The 23,051-nt window shown below is 44.0% G+C and overlaps 1 protein-coding gene across 1 annotated transcript; it reads right to left on the bottom strand.

The window, feature by feature from the left end:
* Nucleotides 1-1,027: 1,027 nt before the first annotated feature.
* On the bottom strand, nt 1,028-8,286 carry dpn (bHLH protein deadpan). Its single transcript, XM_031980155.2, has 3 exons — nt 7,939-8,286; nt 7,043-7,138; nt 1,028-3,320 (listed from the first exon to the last, which is right to left on the bottom strand). The coding sequence occupies exons 1-3, from the start codon at nt 8,029-8,031 to the stop codon at nt 2,136-2,138; spliced, it is 1,374 nt and encodes a 457-aa protein (XP_031836015.1). The 5' UTR covers nt 8,032-8,286; the 3' UTR covers nt 1,028-2,135.
* Between the last annotated feature and the right edge of the window lie 14,765 nt (nt 8,287-23,051).

The following is a 23,051-nucleotide window of genomic DNA, read 5'->3' as shown; positions in this document are numbered from 1 at the left end:
TTTTTTATTATCGTTAGTTGTTGCCCGGCTAAACACGAAGATATTTTCGCGCTCAAAATATCCCGGTTAATACATCGAACGTACTTTCCCCGATTCCCGTCGAGAGTTTAATTATCCGGTTATTTTCGACGCGCGTTTACTGGCCGGCGCACGGTTCTTTACTATTTTATTTATCATCCCCCCTCCACCCCGACCCGATCCCCGGCGAAGAGCCGTCGAACGAAAGAACCAGGTCGCTAATCAGATAAAAATTGATATCCATTTCCAACGAGCGAAATATTTATTCCCTAATAAATTCTTAAGAACGCTCGGTTTTCCCGAACAGCCTTCGGATACGCTCGGAGAGATTCATGTTCCCGATACAATAGTGCCGCCATCTCGCACGTCACGGGCGAACCATCGCGCACAAAAAAATGCCGGTGGGCTTCTTTTTTTAAAAATGGCTCCTTTTTCCGAGCGAATCGAACGCCGAAAAAAAACGAGCCCCCTACCCCTCCGGAAACGATGGCGGGGTATACTTAGAGACGGCGCGCGCGTTATAAATTCGTCGGCGCGTCGCGTCTACGTTCCGCGCCCGGGGGACGTGTTTCCGTCGTGCGTTTTTCTTTTTCCCCGGGCGGCCGTAAATCAACGTCGAAATTAAGAATTTCGGCGGACCGGAGGCGAAGAAATTCGCGGAGCGACGGGTCTAAGGGCGAGCCGCGGCAGAATTTCGCCCGGTGTCTGTCGATAAATCAGTTTAAGCATTCAGCCGATGAGAAAGGGGGTGGTTTTGCGGTGTAACAGGTGGTTGAAATTCTCATTCGCCGCGCCTTTTTACTCCTTTATCGGCAAAAAGGGAAAGAATAAGTTCCAGTTTATGAATCGGAGCGCGTTTAACGCTTCTTAAAAGGATAAAGCCGGCCGGACGGCTTTTTCCACCCGGGGAAATTGCTGAGTCCTTTACGAGGCCGCGGGACATATCGATAGACACCGGGCTCGTTTTTCTTTTACGATATCCCGGGACCGCGGCGGCGGGGAGGGGGGCTCTTTTTGCAGGTGCTGACTGTCCGCCGGAATCAAATGAAAATTAATTGAAGCGCCTCGTCGCGTATGCTCCACTTTTATTTCGACACTTCAACATTATCACAAACAGGCTTAATTTAAAGATTGGGGTGGGCAGCTGGTCGCCGCTCGATCGATCGGCAGAAAACGTCTGGCTCCGTCGAATTCCTATTTCTACGGGTACAAATTAAATAAGGTTCACGTTTATTTACAACATTATTCACAGAGAACATTACCGTGTACAAACGATCGTTAAAGCTTGCAAGTCTTCTGATACTAGGATTACAGGGTTGTGCGCGTTCGCGGGCTCGGACTTAAACGGCTAGTTCGCTCTCCCTCGGATTGATCGCTTCTTAACCCTACTGACAATTAATTTACTAAACCTATATGTAAGAATGCCTATTACGGTAATGAATAGAACAAGTCTTGGGCCCGTTGCGGACGAACAGATCTCCGCTGCGCGGTTTCGCTGCGGATTACCGGAGGAATACAGTTGTTTTGTTTATACTTCAATGCTTAACCCATTCGAGACGAATTTCACGCAAGGTGTATAATGATTATGAATTTCCAGTAGTAATTAGTAACGAGAAACTAGTTTATCATGACTGGTTAACAGTGAAAATTGCAGATGTGCGAAAATTGAAATTTGTATTAATTCTAAACTAAGACTCTAATGCTGTCTGCGAATGAGTTAAGTCGGCAATTGAAAAGGAAGAAAAAATATACAAAATTCGCTCGTTAATAAATTTTAATCGCTCGCATTGCCTAATAAAATTCAGTCTACCGAGGCGCGACACAAACGAAGTATTTCCGAAGCGAAGAAGCTCGCTCGTCTGCGCTGGACCTTACAATTACCAAAAATACAGATATACTCGGGATAAAACAAGTTACAGTCGTCTCTAAGAATTAGCGAACGGTATCGGTCGTTCCTAAGGCACTGTATTCGACGCGGAGATTACGATACGGTCGTAGGATACTTTCTCGCGGTCGGTCGCAATCGGTTCTATCGTGATAGTTTGTACTAAGCGATCCAGGCCGGTTTCTCGATACAAAATCTACTTAAACGAGACCGAGCGAAGACGGTCCTTGAATCACCACGGTCTCCACATATCGCCGTTCGCGCCCGAAGGGCCGGCCACCGCAGCAAATTTGAGAGGATTAGGATTAGAATTTCTATTAGTCGAGCCAGTCGCTCTCTCCGACAAATCCTCTACGGGGACCGTCTGATCTTCCCCGGATTTTGGTGGACCATTAGAAGAATCCATGGGAACTGTTGAGCTGATCGATTCTTGGTACCTAGGTCTTTTATCGGAGATTACCAGAAGACCGTCCAAGTGGTGTCTCTTCGCCATCTCCCTCCTGTGCGGCACGGGGCTGGATCGATTGTAGGTCTTATCGGTGATCACCGAGAGCGGTTGCCGTAAATTCGGCACGATTCCGTTACTATTCAATGTCTCCGACAAGTCCGCGGCTTCCTTTCGCAACGCGAAGCTCCCGTCCAGCTTGGGCTCCACGAAAATAGGCACCGGCGATTTGCTGTCGCTGGTCGAGCTGATTTGCGGCTTCTGGGTGTCCGGCGACGAGGTGAAGCTCTTCGAGGATGCTGGACTCTGCTCGGGTATCTTGAATCGATGATGATTGGGCGAATGAGCCTGGGGATAGAGTTCCGATTGTTGGCTCTCCTCGCCGAAGCTGGACGTAGACGTGGTTGGACTCAACATCGGGCTCTGAGGCCTGTGGACAGCGGTGAAGGCCGACGATTTGCCGATCTTCGATGCGGATTCCAGGGCTGGCGGGAAGAAAGGAAAATTCGCGGAGATGTTGGCCGATTGTGGGACCAAAAGAGCCAGCTCACCGGTCGGCAGTCGACTCGGTATCAACTGAACGCCGTTCGGTATCTGTATCCTGGCGCTCCCGTTATTATTCTCGTCGCCATTCTGGAAATCGCTCTGGAAACCGACCTTCACCTCTGGGTAGAGGCGTTCCGGCATGTAGGGCACGTAGTGGCTGTAGAAGGGCGCCATTTGCTGGAGATTACTGACGCAATTGTTCAAATGTGATACCAGCCGTTGCTTGACAACCGGATCGACGTTCTCGAGGTGGTTGACGTACCGCGATACTTCGGTAGCACATTCAGAAAATCCGGTACGGAATTTCGTTAACACCGCCGGATCGGTAGCGACCGCCGTGCTCAATTGCTGCCGTTGTACCGCCTGTAAATGCTTCACCGTCATCTCGAGGATATCGGCCTTCTCGAGCTTCGAATGCCTCGTCGGCTGTAATAGAAAAAGAAGTCGTTGATAATTCACTGTTTCATCTAAAAACATTTTTGCTAATGTTATTTCATTTGGAAAGGTTACGGATTGAATATTGGAAAATGTTTTCTCGATCTACTTCACGAAGGATTCTAGGGAACGAATTGTCCCTAGCGCGCGATCGATAATGTTGGTTGCTATCGTGCCAACTGCTGCGTACTCGGCGATCTGTGTTATCGACAGGCAACAAGCGAGATCGATCTCTGAAGAAGGCAATATAGTTTCCACCTTGTACAGAGACTAACAATCACGCTGTATCCTCGGGGCACGGTTCGGAAGCTGAGTACCGATCGCTCATACAAGATATCTGTGACGCCTCGGTAACGCCCACGTAATTACCTTCGACCTGTTACCTTAATAACAGAGTGGTAACTTCGGTAGCTAGGTGCAAGCAATTTCGTAGTCCGCCGGAGGCAACCGGAGCTACCTTCTACCGGAAATTTTTCATTAATTTCTGTATGCAAATCGTTCTTCGATAAACGGGCAGGAGGACCGCTTAGAAAAATGGCGGTTTTAATTAAAATCGGGTTAACCACAGGTGCAACGCGTTTAGATCTAACCGAAGGAGTGTTTTGTAAGGAAAAGTGAGTCACATCGTGGGAACCCGTTAGAGAACCTCGAGAGGCATCCCGAAACATTTTTTCGGGAGCAGAACGTTAGCCCTTTCTGTATTCTTCGGATTCCCACTAGCCTTTAAAGGATCAATAACTCAATACCGATGCAGTTCTACAACCTAGAGAGTCTATTGTGTCCTTTCCACGCCACGGTTCTCGTCCCCGGCTCAGGTTAGTGCTCGCATTTTTATGGTAAACTAGCGGTCACCTTCGAAATAAGCGTGGGAGTCGAAGAAGGGATCGGTTACACAGCCCATTGAGGCTCTTCTATCCTTTTATGCACTTCTAAACGTGCTCCCGAAAAAGATACATCGACTTAGAAATCGCGAACTACTCTTCAGAAGCGTTCAACCTGACAATTATATTTTTCAGAATGATGAATGAAGAAAGGAACTTGAAAAACTGAAAAATCTCCGCTAATATATCAAAGTCGATTTAATCGTCAACACAACGAAACTATTGTCTTCATTTTCAAAGCTGTAAAGGAGACCACAGAAAAATTTCTTCGAAAATAGGCACTTCTTTCCAAAGAGGATTAAAATTTCTATCCTCTAAAAGCAACGAAAACCTAAGGATCACAGGATAGCAAGAAAATGGAAGAATCGACGCGGAAATCGAGTTTCCCTCGCTGCGAATTCGACACTCGTGAAGATCCAGAGGACCGACACCTGCTAAAGCCTCAACGAGAAGGCGAAGGCGTCGGGAATCCCCCGGTTTTTTGCCGATCACCGACGTCCTCGCGATGCCCCGGATCCTTAAAGATGATACGGTCAACAAAGGGAGTCTGCAACCCGAGATGAGATTCTTTTTTTCTTCGTAATAATTATTTCGAGGTTCCCACGAACGCGGGGGGCGTTTCGTACGGGCGAACGGGACGGACACCGGAGCGAGCAGGTAGCGGAAGTCATCTGGACGAGGAGAAGAGAACGGTGAGAGCGGCTAACTCTCGTAATATTCCTGTCTGAGAAATCAATCTCGATGGATCGTGTTACCCGGAGCGGAGTCCTCTGTCCTCCGGTACTGGGGGAAAATCCGGCGGATGCTGGTAGACACTTTTCCCAACAAAAAACGTGTTTTTAAATCCTCCGTTGATTTCGAGAAGAAAATGGAGTGCTAGAAATTGTTTATCTGATCATCTACTTTATATACTAAGTAACTATACCTCTTAGATAATTAAACTATTTTTGTATATTTCAAATAAGAAGAAGATGAAAATGAAGTTGAAAAGATTGATTCAAACTTATATTCAATAATTTTAGAATCATATATACTATGAAGTTGAAGAATTCTAGTGAAACTACTTGTATCAATGTAGACTCTGAATCTTTGCATCTAACCAAAGAAAATGATTTCTAATCAATTTGGAAGTGTTATAATTGAGAAATTAAGGAACCGATTCGTCGAGGCGCTAAATTAATTTCACCGGGGCCAATTTCTTTTATTGCAGCTCGCATGCGCAGGCGATAACAGTGCGAATTGGTTAAAGTCGCAGTGGTCAGATAAGGCGTGCGTAGTAATCGCGGCAGATTGTTTCGGTGCTCCCGGTATAAAGGTCAAGAGTCGATCTTTTAATTAAACTGATAGGATGAGCTCGTTGCGGATGTTGGGCTAGAACTGTTTGATCAGGCCGTCTCCTTTTTTTCTCCGTCCGTGCCTCCGTCCTCCCGTGTGACATGATTTGTTTTCGACTGTAGAATTGGGACTCCGGTAGCAGGAGGTGGACGGGGTTTTGTTTTAGTGTTTTAGATGCCTTGCCGTGGGAACGGATGGTGGAAGCCCTCTGCCGACACGTAACCTCCGCCGGAGTCTCGACAATGGCACTTCAGTCCCCGAACCGAGTGGCAAACCAGTGCCCGGCGCATTCCGCTCGATCGCTTTTTTCGAACGGACGAAATATCACGGCACGAAAATTGCCAATTACAATGAACAGAACTTCTATTCCCAATAGCAAATACATTCGCGGCTAGAAAGTCGAGAAAGCAGCTATTGTCTGAATCAATGAGACGCAAAATGTGAACGATGACGTTCTGAAGTGCCATTTTCAATTTAATTATCGATAAGTCTTGTTTTCCTTATCGTTCATGCATTTCGATATTCTGTAGCGAAATATGATTTCACTTTAATCTCCTTCGATCATCTGAGATATAGTAATCGGGAGGTTCGTAAATACTTTGCGGTCTTTTGCGAATAACCCATTGTTCTCGTAGCTTACATTGCATTTTCTATTGTCCCTTCTTATTAAGTAAAAACAGAAACAGGAATTTCAATTGATTCGAACTGTAGATCCTCGATTATCCTTTATAACCTAAATCTCAGACCAACAATTCATACCGGATCATCCAAATCGAAGCTACCGATAACCAAATAATGGTAACTATTCGCTAATTTCCTCAATCCCTACATTCATCGGGTCGACTCAGAAACCACCAATCCAATTTCCCAGAAAGAACACGGGAGAACAACCGAACTTCCAAATCCAACGAGTCAGCTGTCGCCGACAACATGGCGTCAGCGCATTATCGATCGCGCCCGTGTTATCCAAAAATCCCGATCGAGGGGAATTATCAGCGGCCGGACGGCTACAACACCCTTGGCAAAAGTATTCGGTGGGTGGCCGGGAGAGAGGCTGCGCATATTTCCGCGTTATCTCCGGTAAACGTGGATCACGTCAGCAGATAAGGTCGCGGCGGCCACAGCTCGGCGCGGTCACGTTTCGCGCGGCACGTTTCGGGGCGCCGGCGACAACGTGGGTTCCACGAGAGCGGCGACCGGCTATCGCGCGCGGTCTGCTGCTATCGTCCGGTAGGCTTTGCTGATGTCGTTCCTCGTCAAGAGAATTCCGCCGGTCGTTTCACCGTGTCACGCGATTAAGAGATTAAAACCCGCGCGCCGCGTGAGACCGCTCTATCTACGGCCGACATCTAGAGCCCGGCAACGCGCCGACTCCGATCGATCGCGCGCGAAATCACTGTCATCGGCTACCTGCCGCGCTACCGGCAGGGGAAGGGGGAGGGAGGGCCGATAACAAGCACGACGATCCAGGGGATAAATCCCTCTCGAGATACTCACGTCTTTTTTCATCGCCTCCAGGATCAGACTCTTCAGCTCGTCCAGGCACTGATTTATACGCGCGCGGCGACGCTTCTCCATGATCGGCTTGTTGCTCTGCAATTAGGAAATTAGGAGCTTCATGGATCGCCCTATCGATAGCGCGCGTTCGCGCTGGGATTGATTATATTGCCGCTGGAGCTGGCGATCCCGCGGGAATCGAGATGATTGGTTTACACGAGCTTCGTTATGTTAGCGATAAATAAACGGACTTCTATGGTTCTCGGAGTTCGAATACTGTTTACATTGCATTTCTTTGCCGATTTGGTCTACCGTGATTTTTGTGTAATGTTACGTTTCGTCAGCTCTAGTGAGGATATAAGCTATTAACAGTGGACGTTGTAGACTTAGTAATCATTTTAGATATTCAGGTTGTGACTTAATCTATAGATATGGATATTGTTGTATTTGAATTATGAAGGTTGGCAGAGGTTGTAACCTTATCTCGTTTTGAAAGTATTTACTAGAGCCGAAAATCGGGATGTTCTATACGGAAATGAATGGCATACCTATCCTAGTCCAATGTTTATCTTTGGTATCGCGTACACTATTTCTTCAAACGATCTTTGCCACGGTGAATGGTCATTAACATTCGACTAATATGTTTCCCAATTCAAATCTAACTATTGTACTTCATGTCTTATAATGCTCATTTCCGTATGAAGATCATCATTTCCGTGTTCAGCGACGCAAAATACTCGCAAAACGACAAATTACAGTAACAAATTTTTCTAGATGGAACAAGCCGAACATTCAAATGAATCTCTATCTCCTGAACACCACCAAGAATGATTACAACTTCTCTCCAACTGTCCAACTTCCCAAACCGTTGACAAATGTCCAAAACCTTCGTTTACCTTCCGCAACTCCGCCTTGGTCATCTCGGGCTGCGCGTGAGCCTCGTGCTCCTCTTCACTGCCGGACATCTTGTAATTATAATAATCCACCATTTATGCACCGAATCTAACACTTGTATCCTGCGAACTGTATCAACACAAAATATCCTCGCTGTCCGTAAGTCCTTGGAAAACTGCGCTGTCACAGGTGAACCGTATTTATCCGCGAACGAGTCATTCCAATCTTCGACGTCCGACGTTCACGAGCGTACTGAAGGAAGACTTTCGAATATCGGGGTTGGGGATGATCGCCGCTAACGGCGACGTCCCGCTTGGGGTGTAGAGGGTAACTGTTTGACGTTTTCGATTTCGAAGACCGCATGCCGATGTACTCACCGGCGGCTGTAGTGGGGTGAAGCATGGCCTGTAGTGGGGCACTCGTCGGGGTGGGGAGGTCCTCCTGAGACCTGTTGATGTGTGGGAATTCACGCCGTCCTCGGGGCAAGGCGATATAGTCTCTCCTCGAAATTTGAGTCTCTTCTTTCGTACTCCTTTCGCACTTTCTTTCGTCCTTTTTTTCGTACTACACGCGAGCATAAAGCTGGCTTTGTGCCGGGCATTTAATAAAGAAGCTGAACAATCGGATCTTCGTTTTTCGGGGATGAAATGGTACGGGGCGATTGTTCATGGTTGTTTATTAATCATAATTCCAAAGACACTCAACTGAATTTAATCGACGTATTTCTAGCTTTAATGTTTACCACTTGGGAAAATGAATTCAATCATTTCTCAACGAATCGTTAAGAATATACAAATGTTTATTACTTGAAGCTTGTAGATTTTTTGAAGATTATATTTTTTGACTATGCACAACTATCATACAATCTCGCATAAATTCTGAACAATTTAAGTTCTCATATTCGTTTAACAAATACCATTTCAGTTAATTTTGTAGAATTTCCTATCGCGATTCTCAGTGTCCGATCGATATTTCGTAATCCAGCGATTAAACGAAACCGATCTCCAAATAAAATATTGTTCAGTTACATCCCGGCGAGTTAGAAAAAGTATCTTCGTGATATTTCAAGCAGCTTACCGGAATCAATTAAAAAGGAGAAAGAAGAGCTCGCCTCGTGACGCAAAAAAAGCTCGAGTACCGCAAAGACGATCGCGTCGGTCTGATTGCTACGATCGGGCCCCGACCGCGGCGCGGCAAAGGCGAAAGCGACAGAGGATCGTACGATAGAGGAGGGCGAGCGCACCGTGTGCCGGACGTGTGTATACGTGCGTCATAAGTGTGGCCGGCGCGCGCAACGATGCATCCGATGCACACACGGGACGAGAGGGCACCCTGTGTGGGAATTCTTCTGAAACGTTAAATACTGTTTACTCGGGCTGCGCCGCAGTGTTCTCCGGGCTGCCGGTTTCATCAATGAACTCTTTCTTTCGTGGTGGAGAGCACAGCGTTTTATAGAGGCAACGCCATGGGAAATTGCGATATCGGGATGCAGGCACAGCCGCTGCAACTGCGACTTTTTTTAGGGATATCATTTACAATCGTAGCCTTTGTGTAATCTCTTTATTGCACTGTTAATGGCCATTGCCTCGTTTTAATTCGGTGAAACTGAGGATTCCGGGGGTTTATGGATTCTTTATTTTATATATATCGATACTGTATATAGGAGAAGGGCGAATTACTCGGAATGTGTGATTATATTACAATTATTAAGACACTACGTTTACTTATATTATATTCCAATTAATAAAATATTATATCTGTATAATGTAATAATAAGAACATTCTTTTTTTGCATTAACTAATTTTAAATCATTGTTATTTATTAAGCTTGATGTTGGCATGAGATTGGTAATCTGTTGCTATATTTCACGATTGAGGAACGTTGCTTGTTAAATGGTTTTTTTGTATAATTTTGGAATCGATTATTCACAGATTTGTGCACTGAGGAAATGTTAAAAATTATAAACAACGAGACAGAAGTGTAATGTAGTTCGTAGGACTTTTAACGTCGATGGACGATTTTTATGGCGTCCGAGAGTGGACCATTTGTAACGAGAGTAGGCGACAATTAATTAATTAATTAAGGCTACTTACGGGAAACGTCCGTCGAGGGTGTCGACGATTGACGCGCGGCACGCTTACGAGTAGTAACACCTTGTCAATAAAAGTATAAAACTGTAAAAAAGAGAGAGAAGAGGATGAGAAAATGGAGGGAGGCGTCTTATGGTGGTCGCAGTGCGTTCCACGGGCGAAAAACGTGTAGACACGAGACAGTAAACGACGGACATTTGTTTCGTTTACGAAATCAGTTACAGCCCATTTCTAGAGGCAATGGCGACCGCAATAAACAGATAAACCTTTATGACCCGCGATTATTGCACCGGAAAACTTTTACTTTTCGAGGGCCGTAATCCGTCGGTAGGCCATTTTCCAGCATTCCGACTCTATGCTGCGTAAACAGTCCCTTTGACCGTTGATTTATTTCGTCGTTCTCGTCTACCGATGCACCACGATTCCTGGACAGAATGAATAAATATCTTCCGTGAATAAATTGAAATTAATCTCCCTTGCCGCGAATGAGCCCATAATATTGGCCATTTTGACCGATCATTGCGTCGTCTTAAACACCTATCAATCTTCAGAAAAAAGTTTATTCCTCTACTTAGAAAGATTCAGTTGTAGCTAAATTTTCAAATACCCAACATTTTTAAACTATTACAATTTTCTAATCTCATTTCATTCAGTTCACTCGTGAAAATTTGATGATGTCCTCTATTTCAAGAGAAGAGAAGAAAGCAAATAACGATTGAATTAAGTTGATACTTCACTAAAATTCATTCCTTTGATCTAGTTGAAAATTCTTATCCCAATTCCGACTCATTAAAATGTATGATTACGAATAATTACGGTGAGCAGAATTATCTTGAAGTATCAGCAGCGCCGCGAGTCAAATATTTCTTTAATTAATCAGCCCGTCGCGTGTCGCTATTTCAAGACTCTCAATCTCTCGGTGCCTCGTGATTACCGTGAACGTTCGTGTGACGCGCCGTTGCGTCACAATGTGTCTCGCGATAGTTCCGCGATAAATCGGTCCCCGCGAACAGCTGTGTACCCCTGGTCCACGGAACTTCCGCGTCTCCACGGTTCCCGTTGCATTATGCCCGCGCATGCGTGCCAGATGCACGAACCGCCGCGATCAGGAGGCTCTCCTGCGCGGTCCTCCGGGATTGAGAAATCAAGATCCAGCCGCGATCGGATCACCTGGTAGCATAAAGGCATAAATCTCGTGGGGAACGAACGAGTTGCTCGCTCTTGTTTCTCGCTCCTTCATGCGCCTCTTGGATCGCCCTTCAGATGATCGATCAAAGATTAAATGCTCGGGGGAAATGTGGAACTCACCGGGTTTGCAAATTTCGTATGCCACACCCTGCTCCGATCATTATCGGAGCGGATGTTTATGGCTGGACTGCGGATCTTGATTCGGCACTAGGTTTTTGAAAACTGATTTCTCAAGCACCCTATCGAGTAGAAATTAATTCATTCCCTAAATAACTTCAGTATAATGAGAGTGAGTTTCTAATATTTCCTTTTATAAATAATTTCGGTATACTGACGGTGATTGTCTAATATTCTCTCTATAAAGAACTTCAATACACTGTAAATGATTTTCTAATATTAGGCGTGAAGAAAAGTTCGGTGAATTTCGTGAGTTTTCAGTTTCAATTGGAGTATAATTGTTAACCCTTACACAGGGGGATGAAACCTGTTAACGTTAAGACACTGGATAACAGAGGATCGATTCATAATCAATGTTTGGTAGTAAGAATTCATATTTCGGAACGTACGAATGTCCCTACGTTTGAAAATAATCATTTTGAGGGTAGTAATTTGATATTCGAAGAATAACTGCTCCGTAGATTGACGATTAATAGAGTACACGAATCCTTCTTTGGAATATATGAACTTCATATTGAAATTCGGAAGTTGTTCCGTTCATAATCATCGGCTTCTGGTGATATATTCTTCGAATGTCCGGCAGATCGTCTTCGATTCATCCGGCGGCGAGTCCGTTACATTTTTGAAAAAGGATAGGCCGTCCCCTAAAAGTAGGTACTTTATGGTTTTATTTTGGGTACCTACCATCAGTAAATGCATAATGTGCTACGTTAAACTGCAGCTTTGTCCCTGGGACTGGTATATTATTGCGTAGCCATGGAGGACCCCCCGAACTACAAGAGGGCCGAAGTAAGAGCCCCGGGCCCCTTCTTGCTCCTGCATCTGCAAACTCTGGACTCGGAAGTTCCGTCGAGGGTACGACTGGCTTCCACAATAAAACAGGCCGCGGCCTTGAATTTTGTTTTTAACTTATCGCCCCTCTTCCGGCGATCTCGATTCACCGTTACTGCTCGCCATACCTGTCCTCTGTTACAGTTCCGATTCCATGCCAGTAGACTTTTTTTACCATTCGATAGTACAGAGAATTGATTATTTCGTCGAGAATCCAGTTCTCAAATATTTAGTTACTTTACGTCCGACGTAACGCGTTTCATTAAAATATTTCCTAAAAACATAGAGCGTGAAATTCGTTAAATGAATACTAAATTTAACGAATGTAGAATGCAATTTTTAAGTTTTCCACTTTTAGACATTCTGTCTACGTTCTCTTGAAAAAATACGTCACGAAATAATCTAAGGAATGCTAAGGAACATACGTGGAACTTTGTTCTTTAACCCTTTGCGAACGAATGTCGACAGTCTGACAAGATCAAGCTTTCATATTTGTAATACTAAGCACACAATTTAATTACTAAAACAGCGAAAGATCAGTACATTGTTTCTCTTTTCTCTATTATTTAGGTTTCGTATTTTACGAGTATATTTTTTATTTGAAAACTTTCGAAATATCTGGAACCCTGGAAATTAAGATAGCCGAAGACGCGAGCACTTAATCTGCCCTCATCTTGTGTCGAAAGGACAAGTTCCCAAAGTTCTCGGTACCGCGCGCCGTAAAACGGAATTAGATCCAAAAAAGGAATTTTCGACGGGTCATAAACGGTCGTCCATGGAAATTCTCATCGTCCGGTTCCGTCTGATTCCCATGGGCCACGATTTCCCATAAATATTCCAGCTAGCTGTCATAACGGAAGGCGTTCGGTCAGATGTCGCGACCTCCTCATTAACCCCGTGAGTCTGAGAGCCTCGAGTAGTTCGCTTGACCACAAACCTCTTGAGGAAGATCAAGAGGCGAGTCTAAATTTGGAACGCCCACCCTCTACTTTGCGGCCCGATCTCGGGATACACCTGCAGCCCTCGTACCCACCATGAGAGATCCGACAGGAAGGAAACGCTATCCCCCGAATCTTGAAATCTTCGCTTCCGCCCGCAAGAACAAGACCGGACCCCGGGCTTCCTAGTCTCACGATGGAACCGCCTAATCGATTGCCTCGGCCGTTCAGTCTTGGTTGCCGCCAGGTGTCTCAAATTAATTTGATTTCACACGATTTAGTTTTTTTTCTGCTGCTCCGTGACCATTATCTGGAGGATACGGTTCAATTTTTGATACCGGAAACAGGTTTTTCGAAGTATTTTCGAACTTTCCGATTTTCCTGGATTAACACTAACCGTACCGGCATTTTGTATATCTTATTGCTATCGTAACTAGTCGAATAACTGGCTGCAAGAGAAAGGTAAACAAATTAGATGCTACACGTTTTTTTAGAGCGAACGAAAACAAAAGGAAGGACGAAAATGGAAAAACTGTTTAATAGAACAATTGGAATTGATGGGAAGTTAAATGAACGAAAGACGCACGGCTTTTAATTAAATTTTACAACCAGTCATTTAACCGGTTCGCGGTATGGTTAGTATTAGATAAAAATGAGATTTAACGAGGAACAGTTCATTTTTCTTTATTAATAATTTTGGAGATTATTAAATAAATTGAGAAGGCTTGAGAGATAAATTATTACATTGTTCATTGACACATGTACTAATAATTTGAGAAATAAAACGTTCAAGTATCCCGTAAGAATTTCGTAAATAAAACGAAAATTCAATGCAAATGTTGTACCTCTGTTTAATTTGTGTGTTACTCTTTCAATGTTTTAACTACCGTGAAAATAGCGGGACCGCGCAAACGCTTTGTCAGTGAAATTTTAATTGAATAAAGACCGCCCCGTACAGAAATAGAATTTTAATTGCATTACATTTAATGGCGCTTCTATATTCAGCAGCAGGGAGCCCCGTCGAAAAAAATGCGTGCGTGGGGTCGTTTTTAGACGACATCTGGATCGTCCTCGCGGGGAAACGCCTGGATTGTGGAATACAGGGAAATGTAACTCGTTTCCGTGGGAGTTCGATGAAAAAATGTACCGGTCGCGCGACAGACGGCGTCATTTATTACTCCGGCGTATTTGTCTCTACGAGCGGGACACGATTCCCATGAATTTCCTTATAATAAAAAGTTGCTCGCCTCCACGCGGTTTCCTGGTGCAACCAGAAGGCTATCGAAACGATAGAAAATATTCTGTAAACGTTCACTTACGACGGTAATCGAAACAAATGTAACAATAAAGGTAACGATATTTTCGAAAATAATTTTGTACGATCGTCTTTATGGTTGCGGGCGGACTTAAAGCTTCCTGCTGAAAACTAACGGGCGTGAACGGTGAATTTGACAGGCAGCCGGGTACCCCACGTCGATTGATCCGTTCGACGGTAACTCGAAAGATGTCTCGAACAATGCTCCACTAAATCCCGATCGTAAATTGAAAGTACCCCATTCATACGAATTGGGTCAGTGGGTCGTGCCGCTGGGAATCGGGTCGTGTGCTGGACACACGCGAGACAGCCGATTACAATGCCGACTTCGACCAGGTAACAGCTATCCTTTAAACAGTTTCGGATTAAACGAAACTTCCACGAGGATCCACGCGTGTTACGATCCTATGAGAAATTCTATAAGCCACGACTACAAGGAATTCTGAAGGATTCATTTTCTCGGATAAAAATGGAAAATAGAATTTAAATGTTAACTACACAAATGGCGCATTAATTTTCTCAATTCACGAGAATAACGAATTTATATCTCTCATATTGAAAATGAATTGATATATATCAATTGAATTGATATATATTGATGAATTTATATATAAATAGACCATCACACCTAACAAGACATCCAATTATCTTAACCAAACCGAAACCTCCCCAAAAACTCATTTCCCAAACAACAACTTCCACATTTCCAACGCAAATCCAAAAAAAGGCCTCCTCCATCCCCAACATCCAAACCTCACGCATCTCCGCAGAATCTACATCCATCGTTCCCAATATCAGCGACAAGGAAAACTAAAAAAAAAAGAACTCATGCAACCCCCCGTAGCCAAGGGTGGCCGGACCTCTATCGACGCAGTCGCGCTACCCTTTCCTCGCTAGTGGCCACCCCATTCTCGCGCGTCTCTGTGCCCCTTCTTTCCTTCTCCGCTCGGGCCCCGTTGCCTTCCTTGGCTCGCAAAAGTTCGTGCCAGGCCTGGCTCTAACGTGGCGCGAGGGATCACCTGGCGACGGTTCCCACGTTTCTGCGATTCGCGTTTCGCTTCACCCTTTTCGCCTTATATTCCGTCGTCGTCGTGTCGGTGGATACCGCCGGGCCACCATAATGCCCTCGCACGGAGGAAAAAGGGAGACGGAGAAGGGTTGCCGGTGGTGGGGGCCCAAGCGGCTAGATCGCCCATACAGGCCGGGAGGGGAGCGTTCGGGCCCCGAAAGAGGAGAGGACAGAGGAAAAGAAAAGAAAACGGTAGAGAAAAGAGAAACGAGGCAACGCGCCTCGCCTCGTGCATCTATTATGGGGGCCTGACCGCTACGGAGGTGCGCGTGGCTGACACACGAGGGGCCCGCGATAGGGCGACCCGGCGCGCTCGCCGTTTTATTGGGAAGGGAAGAAGTAAAACGGTGCTAAGTCGGTGCCCGCCCCAGACTCCGCACCGTCCAGGTACGTATTTGCATAGAAAGGCTGAAATTTCGTGTCCCCGGCGACTAGCGGTAACTGTTTCCCTCCCTGTTCGCCGATCGTGGGAGGTTACCCGGGGCCCTTGTGGGAATGCTTTATACGACTCTGCCTGGGCCGCTCGTGGACCCGCGAGCGAGCAATTACCTCGAGTATTGGTTTATCGTTTTATGCCTCCGTGTTGCTTCTGGTTGCTCGGAGCTCCTCGGACGGAGATTACAGGGTTTCGGCTCTTTGCGGACGGATGTCAACATTTTTCCGGGAATTGACTTTCATGTTTGTAATACTAAGCTGCAAACAGACGATTTGACGACTGGGAAAGTAAAAAATCAGTATATAGTGTCGTGGTGCTTTATTATTTAGGCATTCGATGCGTGATTTGCAGAGGCGAAGATTTTGTGTACTTTAAAGAATCTTCGTCGGTAAAGGACTAGGGATTGATGGGGATTGACTTAGGACTGGTGATTAGAAGGGTTGGCGGAGGAATTAATGGAGGATACGTTGGAAAAGATTTTTGTACTGTTGCTTATGTTTTGAATGAGGAATCAAAAGTGATTTGGTATTAGTCGTACTGTATGAATCAAAATGGTCCATTTTAGTATTTTTAAGGTTCAACTATATCACGATTTTCAAGTTATAATTTTCAATACTTCTATTATCTATTCCTTCGTTATTATGATTAGTGAATATTAAAACTCTTCATTTAAGTACTATATGAAGAATCTGTCAGTAATCAGGTTCAAAATGAAATGCTGATCAGCATTTCCACTTCCAATAACAATTTTCGGCTCCCTGAATGACTCCATTGTTTTGCGGCTGGCTGGGAACTAAAAAAGTCTCTTTAGCCAAGTATTATGAGTACAGTAACTCAATCTTCTCAACACATCCGGTAACACACAGCCCACCGGGCTAAACACCGAGGCGAACTGTATTAAGAATCTGTTCACAAGTCCGTTAAAATCATTCGGCGGCTGATCTTTAGGAAACACGATCTGTTTAGTCTTCGGCGCTCCGGAGCGAACCGTCCTCTGTTCTTCCATGGGACCGGGGCCATCGATACCGTGCTCCGAGAAGGCGAGCGGTAATCCGTGCACTGGGACCGGGATTGTTTTCAAATTGTCTCCTTAACTGCCTTCGAGGAATACTCCGATTTACGGGAACGGGTTGCGTCCGCAGGTTCCTCTCTTAAATCATCCTTTCCCGTTTCCGGTGGCCTCGCCGGAAACGGCAGGGTTGAACCATTGCCGGAGGAATCTAGCCTGATTCCGTTTTTAATTATAGCGTACTGCTTAGAATAACGTTGCACAAATTTATGGTACGGTCGTTTCTAATGTTTCTTCAATTTTTAACTTTCTACAAATAACTGTATAGTAAGTTCATTTGGTCAACCCTTTGCACTCGACAATATTTTTCAATGCGAACATTCAATATTTTCTAAATATTAATAATATTATTTGCAGATTACATGAGGGAACATCTTGCATAAATTATGGGGCAGAATTGTTTTATTTCTATGTTTCACGTGTTAATAGCTTAGTGAACATTTTATATTGAATTTTTCATTTTATAATGTTGCTGCGTTCAATCGAATGGCGACTTAGAGTCGCCTCTCGAGTGCACAGGGTTATAATTTTGTAGGTTCTTATTTTTTTATGAAGAAAACATATAGGATGAATTAAGTAGATTATATTGCAATTGTTTTACTTCTACGTTTCGATGCATAACTAAATATTCTTAGAGTTTCCTATCATTTCATTTTGTTCAATACAAAGCCCTCCAAATGGTAGTTCTAACCAAACTTGTGTATAAATCATTTCCAATTATCATATGCGTTATTTAGAAGCCTGAAATATTTATATAAAAATCCCAGTAAAATATTGGAATGTTATAATTCATCGCGTAGAAGGTTGAACTCGGAGGAAACCTTTCTTCAAATAGATGAATCGTCAGAACCTTCCGATTCCTCTTGAAAATAGAAGAAATATGACTTTCAGTGGAATTGGGCCTCATCATGGTCCTTTCGTGAGCGTTCCTAGCACCGTCAATCCTTTGCGCAACTTCATTACGACACCTCATCCCGGCTGTTCTCGTCTCCAAACAACACCTAAACTAAGCTGCCAATTTTCAGTAACAAAAGGGCATCTTGGGCCCCAACGAGGGGGGCCATCCGCCGGTGGTGGGGCTGCCGCGCTGATATCGGGAGCGGAGTGCGGAGCCGAATACGTCCGAAGAGGTGGACGAAGATGCCCGAGAAGGATGGTGGGAACGCGTGGCGCGGTGTGTTCTCACCAGCTCGCTCTCTCTCTCGGGGCGCCTAGGAGCGCCTCTACGGAGCAAGGTTGCTGCCGCTGACGCCGCGCTTCTGCCGCCACGTCGCTGCAGCAACCTGCCGTGTACCCGCCGCGAAATCCAGATCCGAAATGGCAGCCTTTGTCTTTGCGGATATCTCGATCTCCGCTGCTTAATTATGATTAACGTATGACATAACAGAAGCAGCTTGCGAAATCTTATTCGATTATGCTGCAGCCTTCTGAAGAAGTTTGAAGAGGCTGAAGTGGAGTCTAGTATATTTCCTTTATTCGGAGCTGTTCAATCGAACAGTCTCTTTGATTTGTTAATAATACTACGCGGGAATAGTGTATGTATAATAGATTCGTAATTCTAGTTTCGCAAAGGAATGAAGTATTTAAAGACGAACGAACCTTAAGCAAGCTTTGTAGTCTTATTTAAATTATAGAAATCTGGTATAATGATGTTTTATCAAATTCAGCGGGGTTTTTACTTTATACTGGAAGCTACAATGATTAATTCGTTTTCTTATTATAAATCTCTATACTGTAAAACGGAAGGATGTTAGAAGATTCACATTGCGCGTGTAGGTACTGCAGCAGGCATTAGAATAATCGACAACCATCACTTTCATTACTCAAGACTTCAATCCTTTAAAATTAGACTTCCCAGGGAAGCAATTAAATCGTCCGCGGCACGAAATTGTTCCTAATCCTTCCAGGTTGCAGAAGATACTGGTTCGAAGGTTCACAGGGGGCGTCGGAGCGTAAGATCTCACAGGTAGAAGAAAGGATTGTGCCTCGCGTTTCGTTGGTATTCGGAATCCATAGGTGTCGAAAAGGGGAGCATTGGGGTGACCAGCAATTAAAGCGGATGACGCTCCTCGGTCGAGTGGTTCCTTGCGCGAGCATCTGCCTTCCCGATGATGTAACGCGACGTTTGAACAATGGCTTGTTCCTTCGAACGTCGATCGAAGCGGCGCATTTCTCGAAAAAAAAAAATACAGTAGCTGGTCGCCGCAGCTCTATGCAAATGGCCGCGCGTTGCGGAGGTCCCATTGGGGGACGCCTTAGGTGAAATTTGTCACTTCGAACGAGTTAGTTCACGCAAAAGTAAACCGGCTATTAGGCGCGGGGAAATCATCGCCGCTTGTTTCGCTGCGAGAATAACAGCATTGTCTACTTTCCTCGGCTTGCGAGATGGCTGCATTGGTAAATGGCTCGACAAGGGTTCTAGTTGTTCAGCGGATTTCGGGCATTATTCGGATTGCTTTGAATAAGTACTTATTGACGGTAATTGGTCGAATGAAGGCTCGACGGTGGAACGTTTTATTTAGGTTATAATTATTCGCTACTTTCTGCGAATGATTCTATCTGTTAATACGTATAGTCTAATGATTCGAATAACTCGATTGAAAGTAAATTAAGTGTTATAGTAAAAGTAAGGAAAGTTATAGAATATTGTAGATTTCTCGTTTCCGAATATTTGGAATATTTGAATCGATACAAAGGCTTTTGTAAAATGTGGATTTGAAAAAATAGCGACTTAAACTTGTATAACATAAGGAACCAATATCGAGGACCATCATTCATAATCATGTTGCAAGCAATTAGGACTTCATCTTTATATTCTTCGTTTTATCGAACGATAAGAATGCAATCAAGCCTTTTATTCGCGTCAAAACATTCTTCTAGTTTATTTAAGTTAAGCACGCATGATTAACAGCTCACAGGAAATTCCTCCGCAGTCATTAAACAGAGTAATCACTGCCGAACCTGTAATCTCGGGATCAAGAGATCGATTACCCAACAACTAACTACAGCAAGAATTCTAGTTAATCAGACAGTTTGAAACTTTCCAGGTGGCTTGCTAGGGAAATTCCCTCGGACATGCATTAACGGGGGATACGTGATCACCGATGGCACAACGAAGGGGCACCTTAATGCTAAAATCGTTGCATCAGCTGGAGCAAATGTGCTCGTGCTCGGTTTGAGTCTTGGGGTGGTGAACAATGGTCCAGTGTGGATCGTAGAGGGGAAAGCTCTTCTTATACGAGTCTTCGATTCTTGTCTTCGACATATAGCAAACCGGGAATAACGGCACGCGCCAGACGACCGGCCTGCAGCCGATTTATTGATTTGTGGAAAGCAGCTGATGTCTTGGAAATTGATGTTGTACCGGGATCGAGGAACAATATTTGCCGAAAGGTTTCGAGAACTGTTCGATTCCCTTCTACCTATCATAGAAACCAATGGAAAATACTCTTACCTCCTATTTCTAAAACTGATACATATTAAATGTACCGTGCTGTTTCTATTAATTATTTCACTAGCAACCGAATTGATAATTAGATATTTACATATTCGATTACCTAAAATGTTTACTCGCATTTAAAGAAGATTCAAAACCATTCCTTTATCAAAATCGTTTACTCATTGTGTTCAAAACATTTTCACCGGAGAAGCAATATTCTGCTGCCAATACCAACGTTAAAATGTTCCTAGAAACGTTCTCGATCATAAAATACCTCAGCTTTCTCAAACATACCGAAGTTAATAGTTCCCATGAAAGATCTATCAAGCCCAATTACAAGATATGCACGTGACCCATCAATTTCAACTGAAAAAACGTTCAGATCACAGAAATAAGGGGGATCAAGCACGAAACAATTTTCGATCTAATTTCGATGGCAGCCGAGGATCGTGACGAAAGTCAATCCTAGCGTAGCGCATGGATCATTTCAAGATGCACGCGCGATATATCGTGCCGCAGAGGTCGAAGGAGGGAGACCCTTACCGGAGCCCATAGGGAAATCCCTTCGCGACAGCCGAAGGGTGCCGGTCTTCTTGGGTCCTATGTTAAAGGGACCACAAACCGTGAGCAAGAAGGGAGCCAAGGACAATGGGGGTTGCGCAAAATGCTTTTCTTACCGGCAAAAAGGAAGGGGAGTCTGGCACGCGACCAACGTCACCTGCCCGTTCCACGACCTACTGAAGTCCTTGTATCGATTTTCTTACATGCAGCTGCAATGTCGTGGTTTCTTGCGCCGATCAGCGGACCGAGACGCCACTCAGCGTCGTTATCGCGACGTCATATGGTAGAAACGTTGAGATTCACCGTTTTCGTGGGATCACTCGACGATTTTGCGTTGCTCGAGGAATCGGAGCGGCTTCCGCGCACCTGCTGCTTCCTTTAGCGAGGACGGTATACCAGTATTCCAGTAAACTGTTGTTCCAGTTACGTCTTCTTCATTTCTTGAAAGAGCGAACACGATAAAGACTGCTTTTAGGGGACGAGTATCGCGATTTATTTCGTGGCTCTCTCGGATGATTGAAAACTGGTTTACTTCTGGAAATGCTTCTTGTTTGACATAGGATTTTGTATGGGTCGTTTAGTGTTTTATGTTGTAAGCAGTGGTTGAAATTATTTTTAGTGATTCGCTTTTCAATGTTTCGTTTTATGGCAACCTTTGTAATTGGCTGACGGGTTATTTTTTTTACTAAAGACATCTCGACGGAGGAACAAATTATATATTCATTGTAAGGGTAAATTTACTGCGAAGATTGAATATGGATAAGCAGAAAACATCATCTTCTTTCAATTGATGTGAATTGAGTAATATTCATATTCATTAATCCATTGCCTCATAATATCGAGCCAGAAACGCAGCGGAGACTTTAAATTGAATTTAATAAACAAAAGTATTGTTCAGTACGGTTCGATTGGAGAGATACGCTGTTCTGCATTTATAAATATTGAACTGTTGCGGTGAGTATACACCTACGGTGGATACATCATTTCTTCTTCAGTGGAAACCTTCGGATCTGGTAAAAAGATTATCTTTAATATTTTTTTAACGATAAACAGTACATTACAACGATGCTTACCAAAATTCCTTCTAACTGTACTCTAACACTTCGACAAAAATGAATGAATACTCACCAAATTCTCATTTTCCCTAAATTCCTGTTCACAATCTAAATCTTGAAAAGAACCCTTCCTAAGGTACACTAGTATACACATCTATGAATAATTAATTAATCATACGGTTACTACTAATTGTAAACTAAAGTACCATCTCTAATAAAAGAGTCTCCAACTGCGACAAACATATTCCCACAGACCAAAAATACACCATATTCATAGTATACTCTTACCAAAGTCTATAGAAATAAACAAAATTATATCCCAAAATACTCTACACATTTTTAAGTACACCACAAGCAATCAAGCCTTCACCAAAAGACTTGAAACACGATATCAATCCCAAAAATCAATACCCTTAATAAAACCCCCACCCAAAAGACCGGTCAAGACCAAGGAAGAGCAGAAAGGAACTGGTTCCCTTTTTTATCCGCTCTCGAGTCCGCAAATCCCCAAATATGTCGATACCAGGTAAAAAAGTCTCCAACTGCGATAAACATATATTCTCACAGACCATAAATACACCATATTCATAGTATACATACCAAAGTCTATAAAAATAAACAGACTTACATCCCATTTTTTAAGTGCACCATAAGCAATCAAGTTTTCACCAAAAGACTTAAAACACGATATCCATCACAAAAACCACTACCCTTAATAAAACCCAAACTCAGAAGACCGGTCAAGACCAAGGAAGAGCAGAAAGGAACTGGTTCCCTTTTTTATCAGTTCTCGTATCCGTAAAACCAACAATACGTCGATAGCAGGTTAAAGAGTCTCCAACTGCGACAAACATCTATCCCCACGGACCAAACCTACATCATACTCAACATTTGCCAAAATCTATAAAAATAAACAAAATTATATCCCAAAATAGTCTACACATTT

Source organism: Nomia melanderi, chromosome 1, assembly GCF_051020985.1.
Source record: "Nomia melanderi isolate GNS246 chromosome 1, iyNomMela1, whole genome shotgun sequence".
Lineage (NCBI taxonomy): Eukaryota > Metazoa > Arthropoda > Insecta > Hymenoptera > Halictidae > Nomia > Nomia melanderi.
This window is presented reverse-complemented; position numbering and strand designations above follow the sequence as displayed.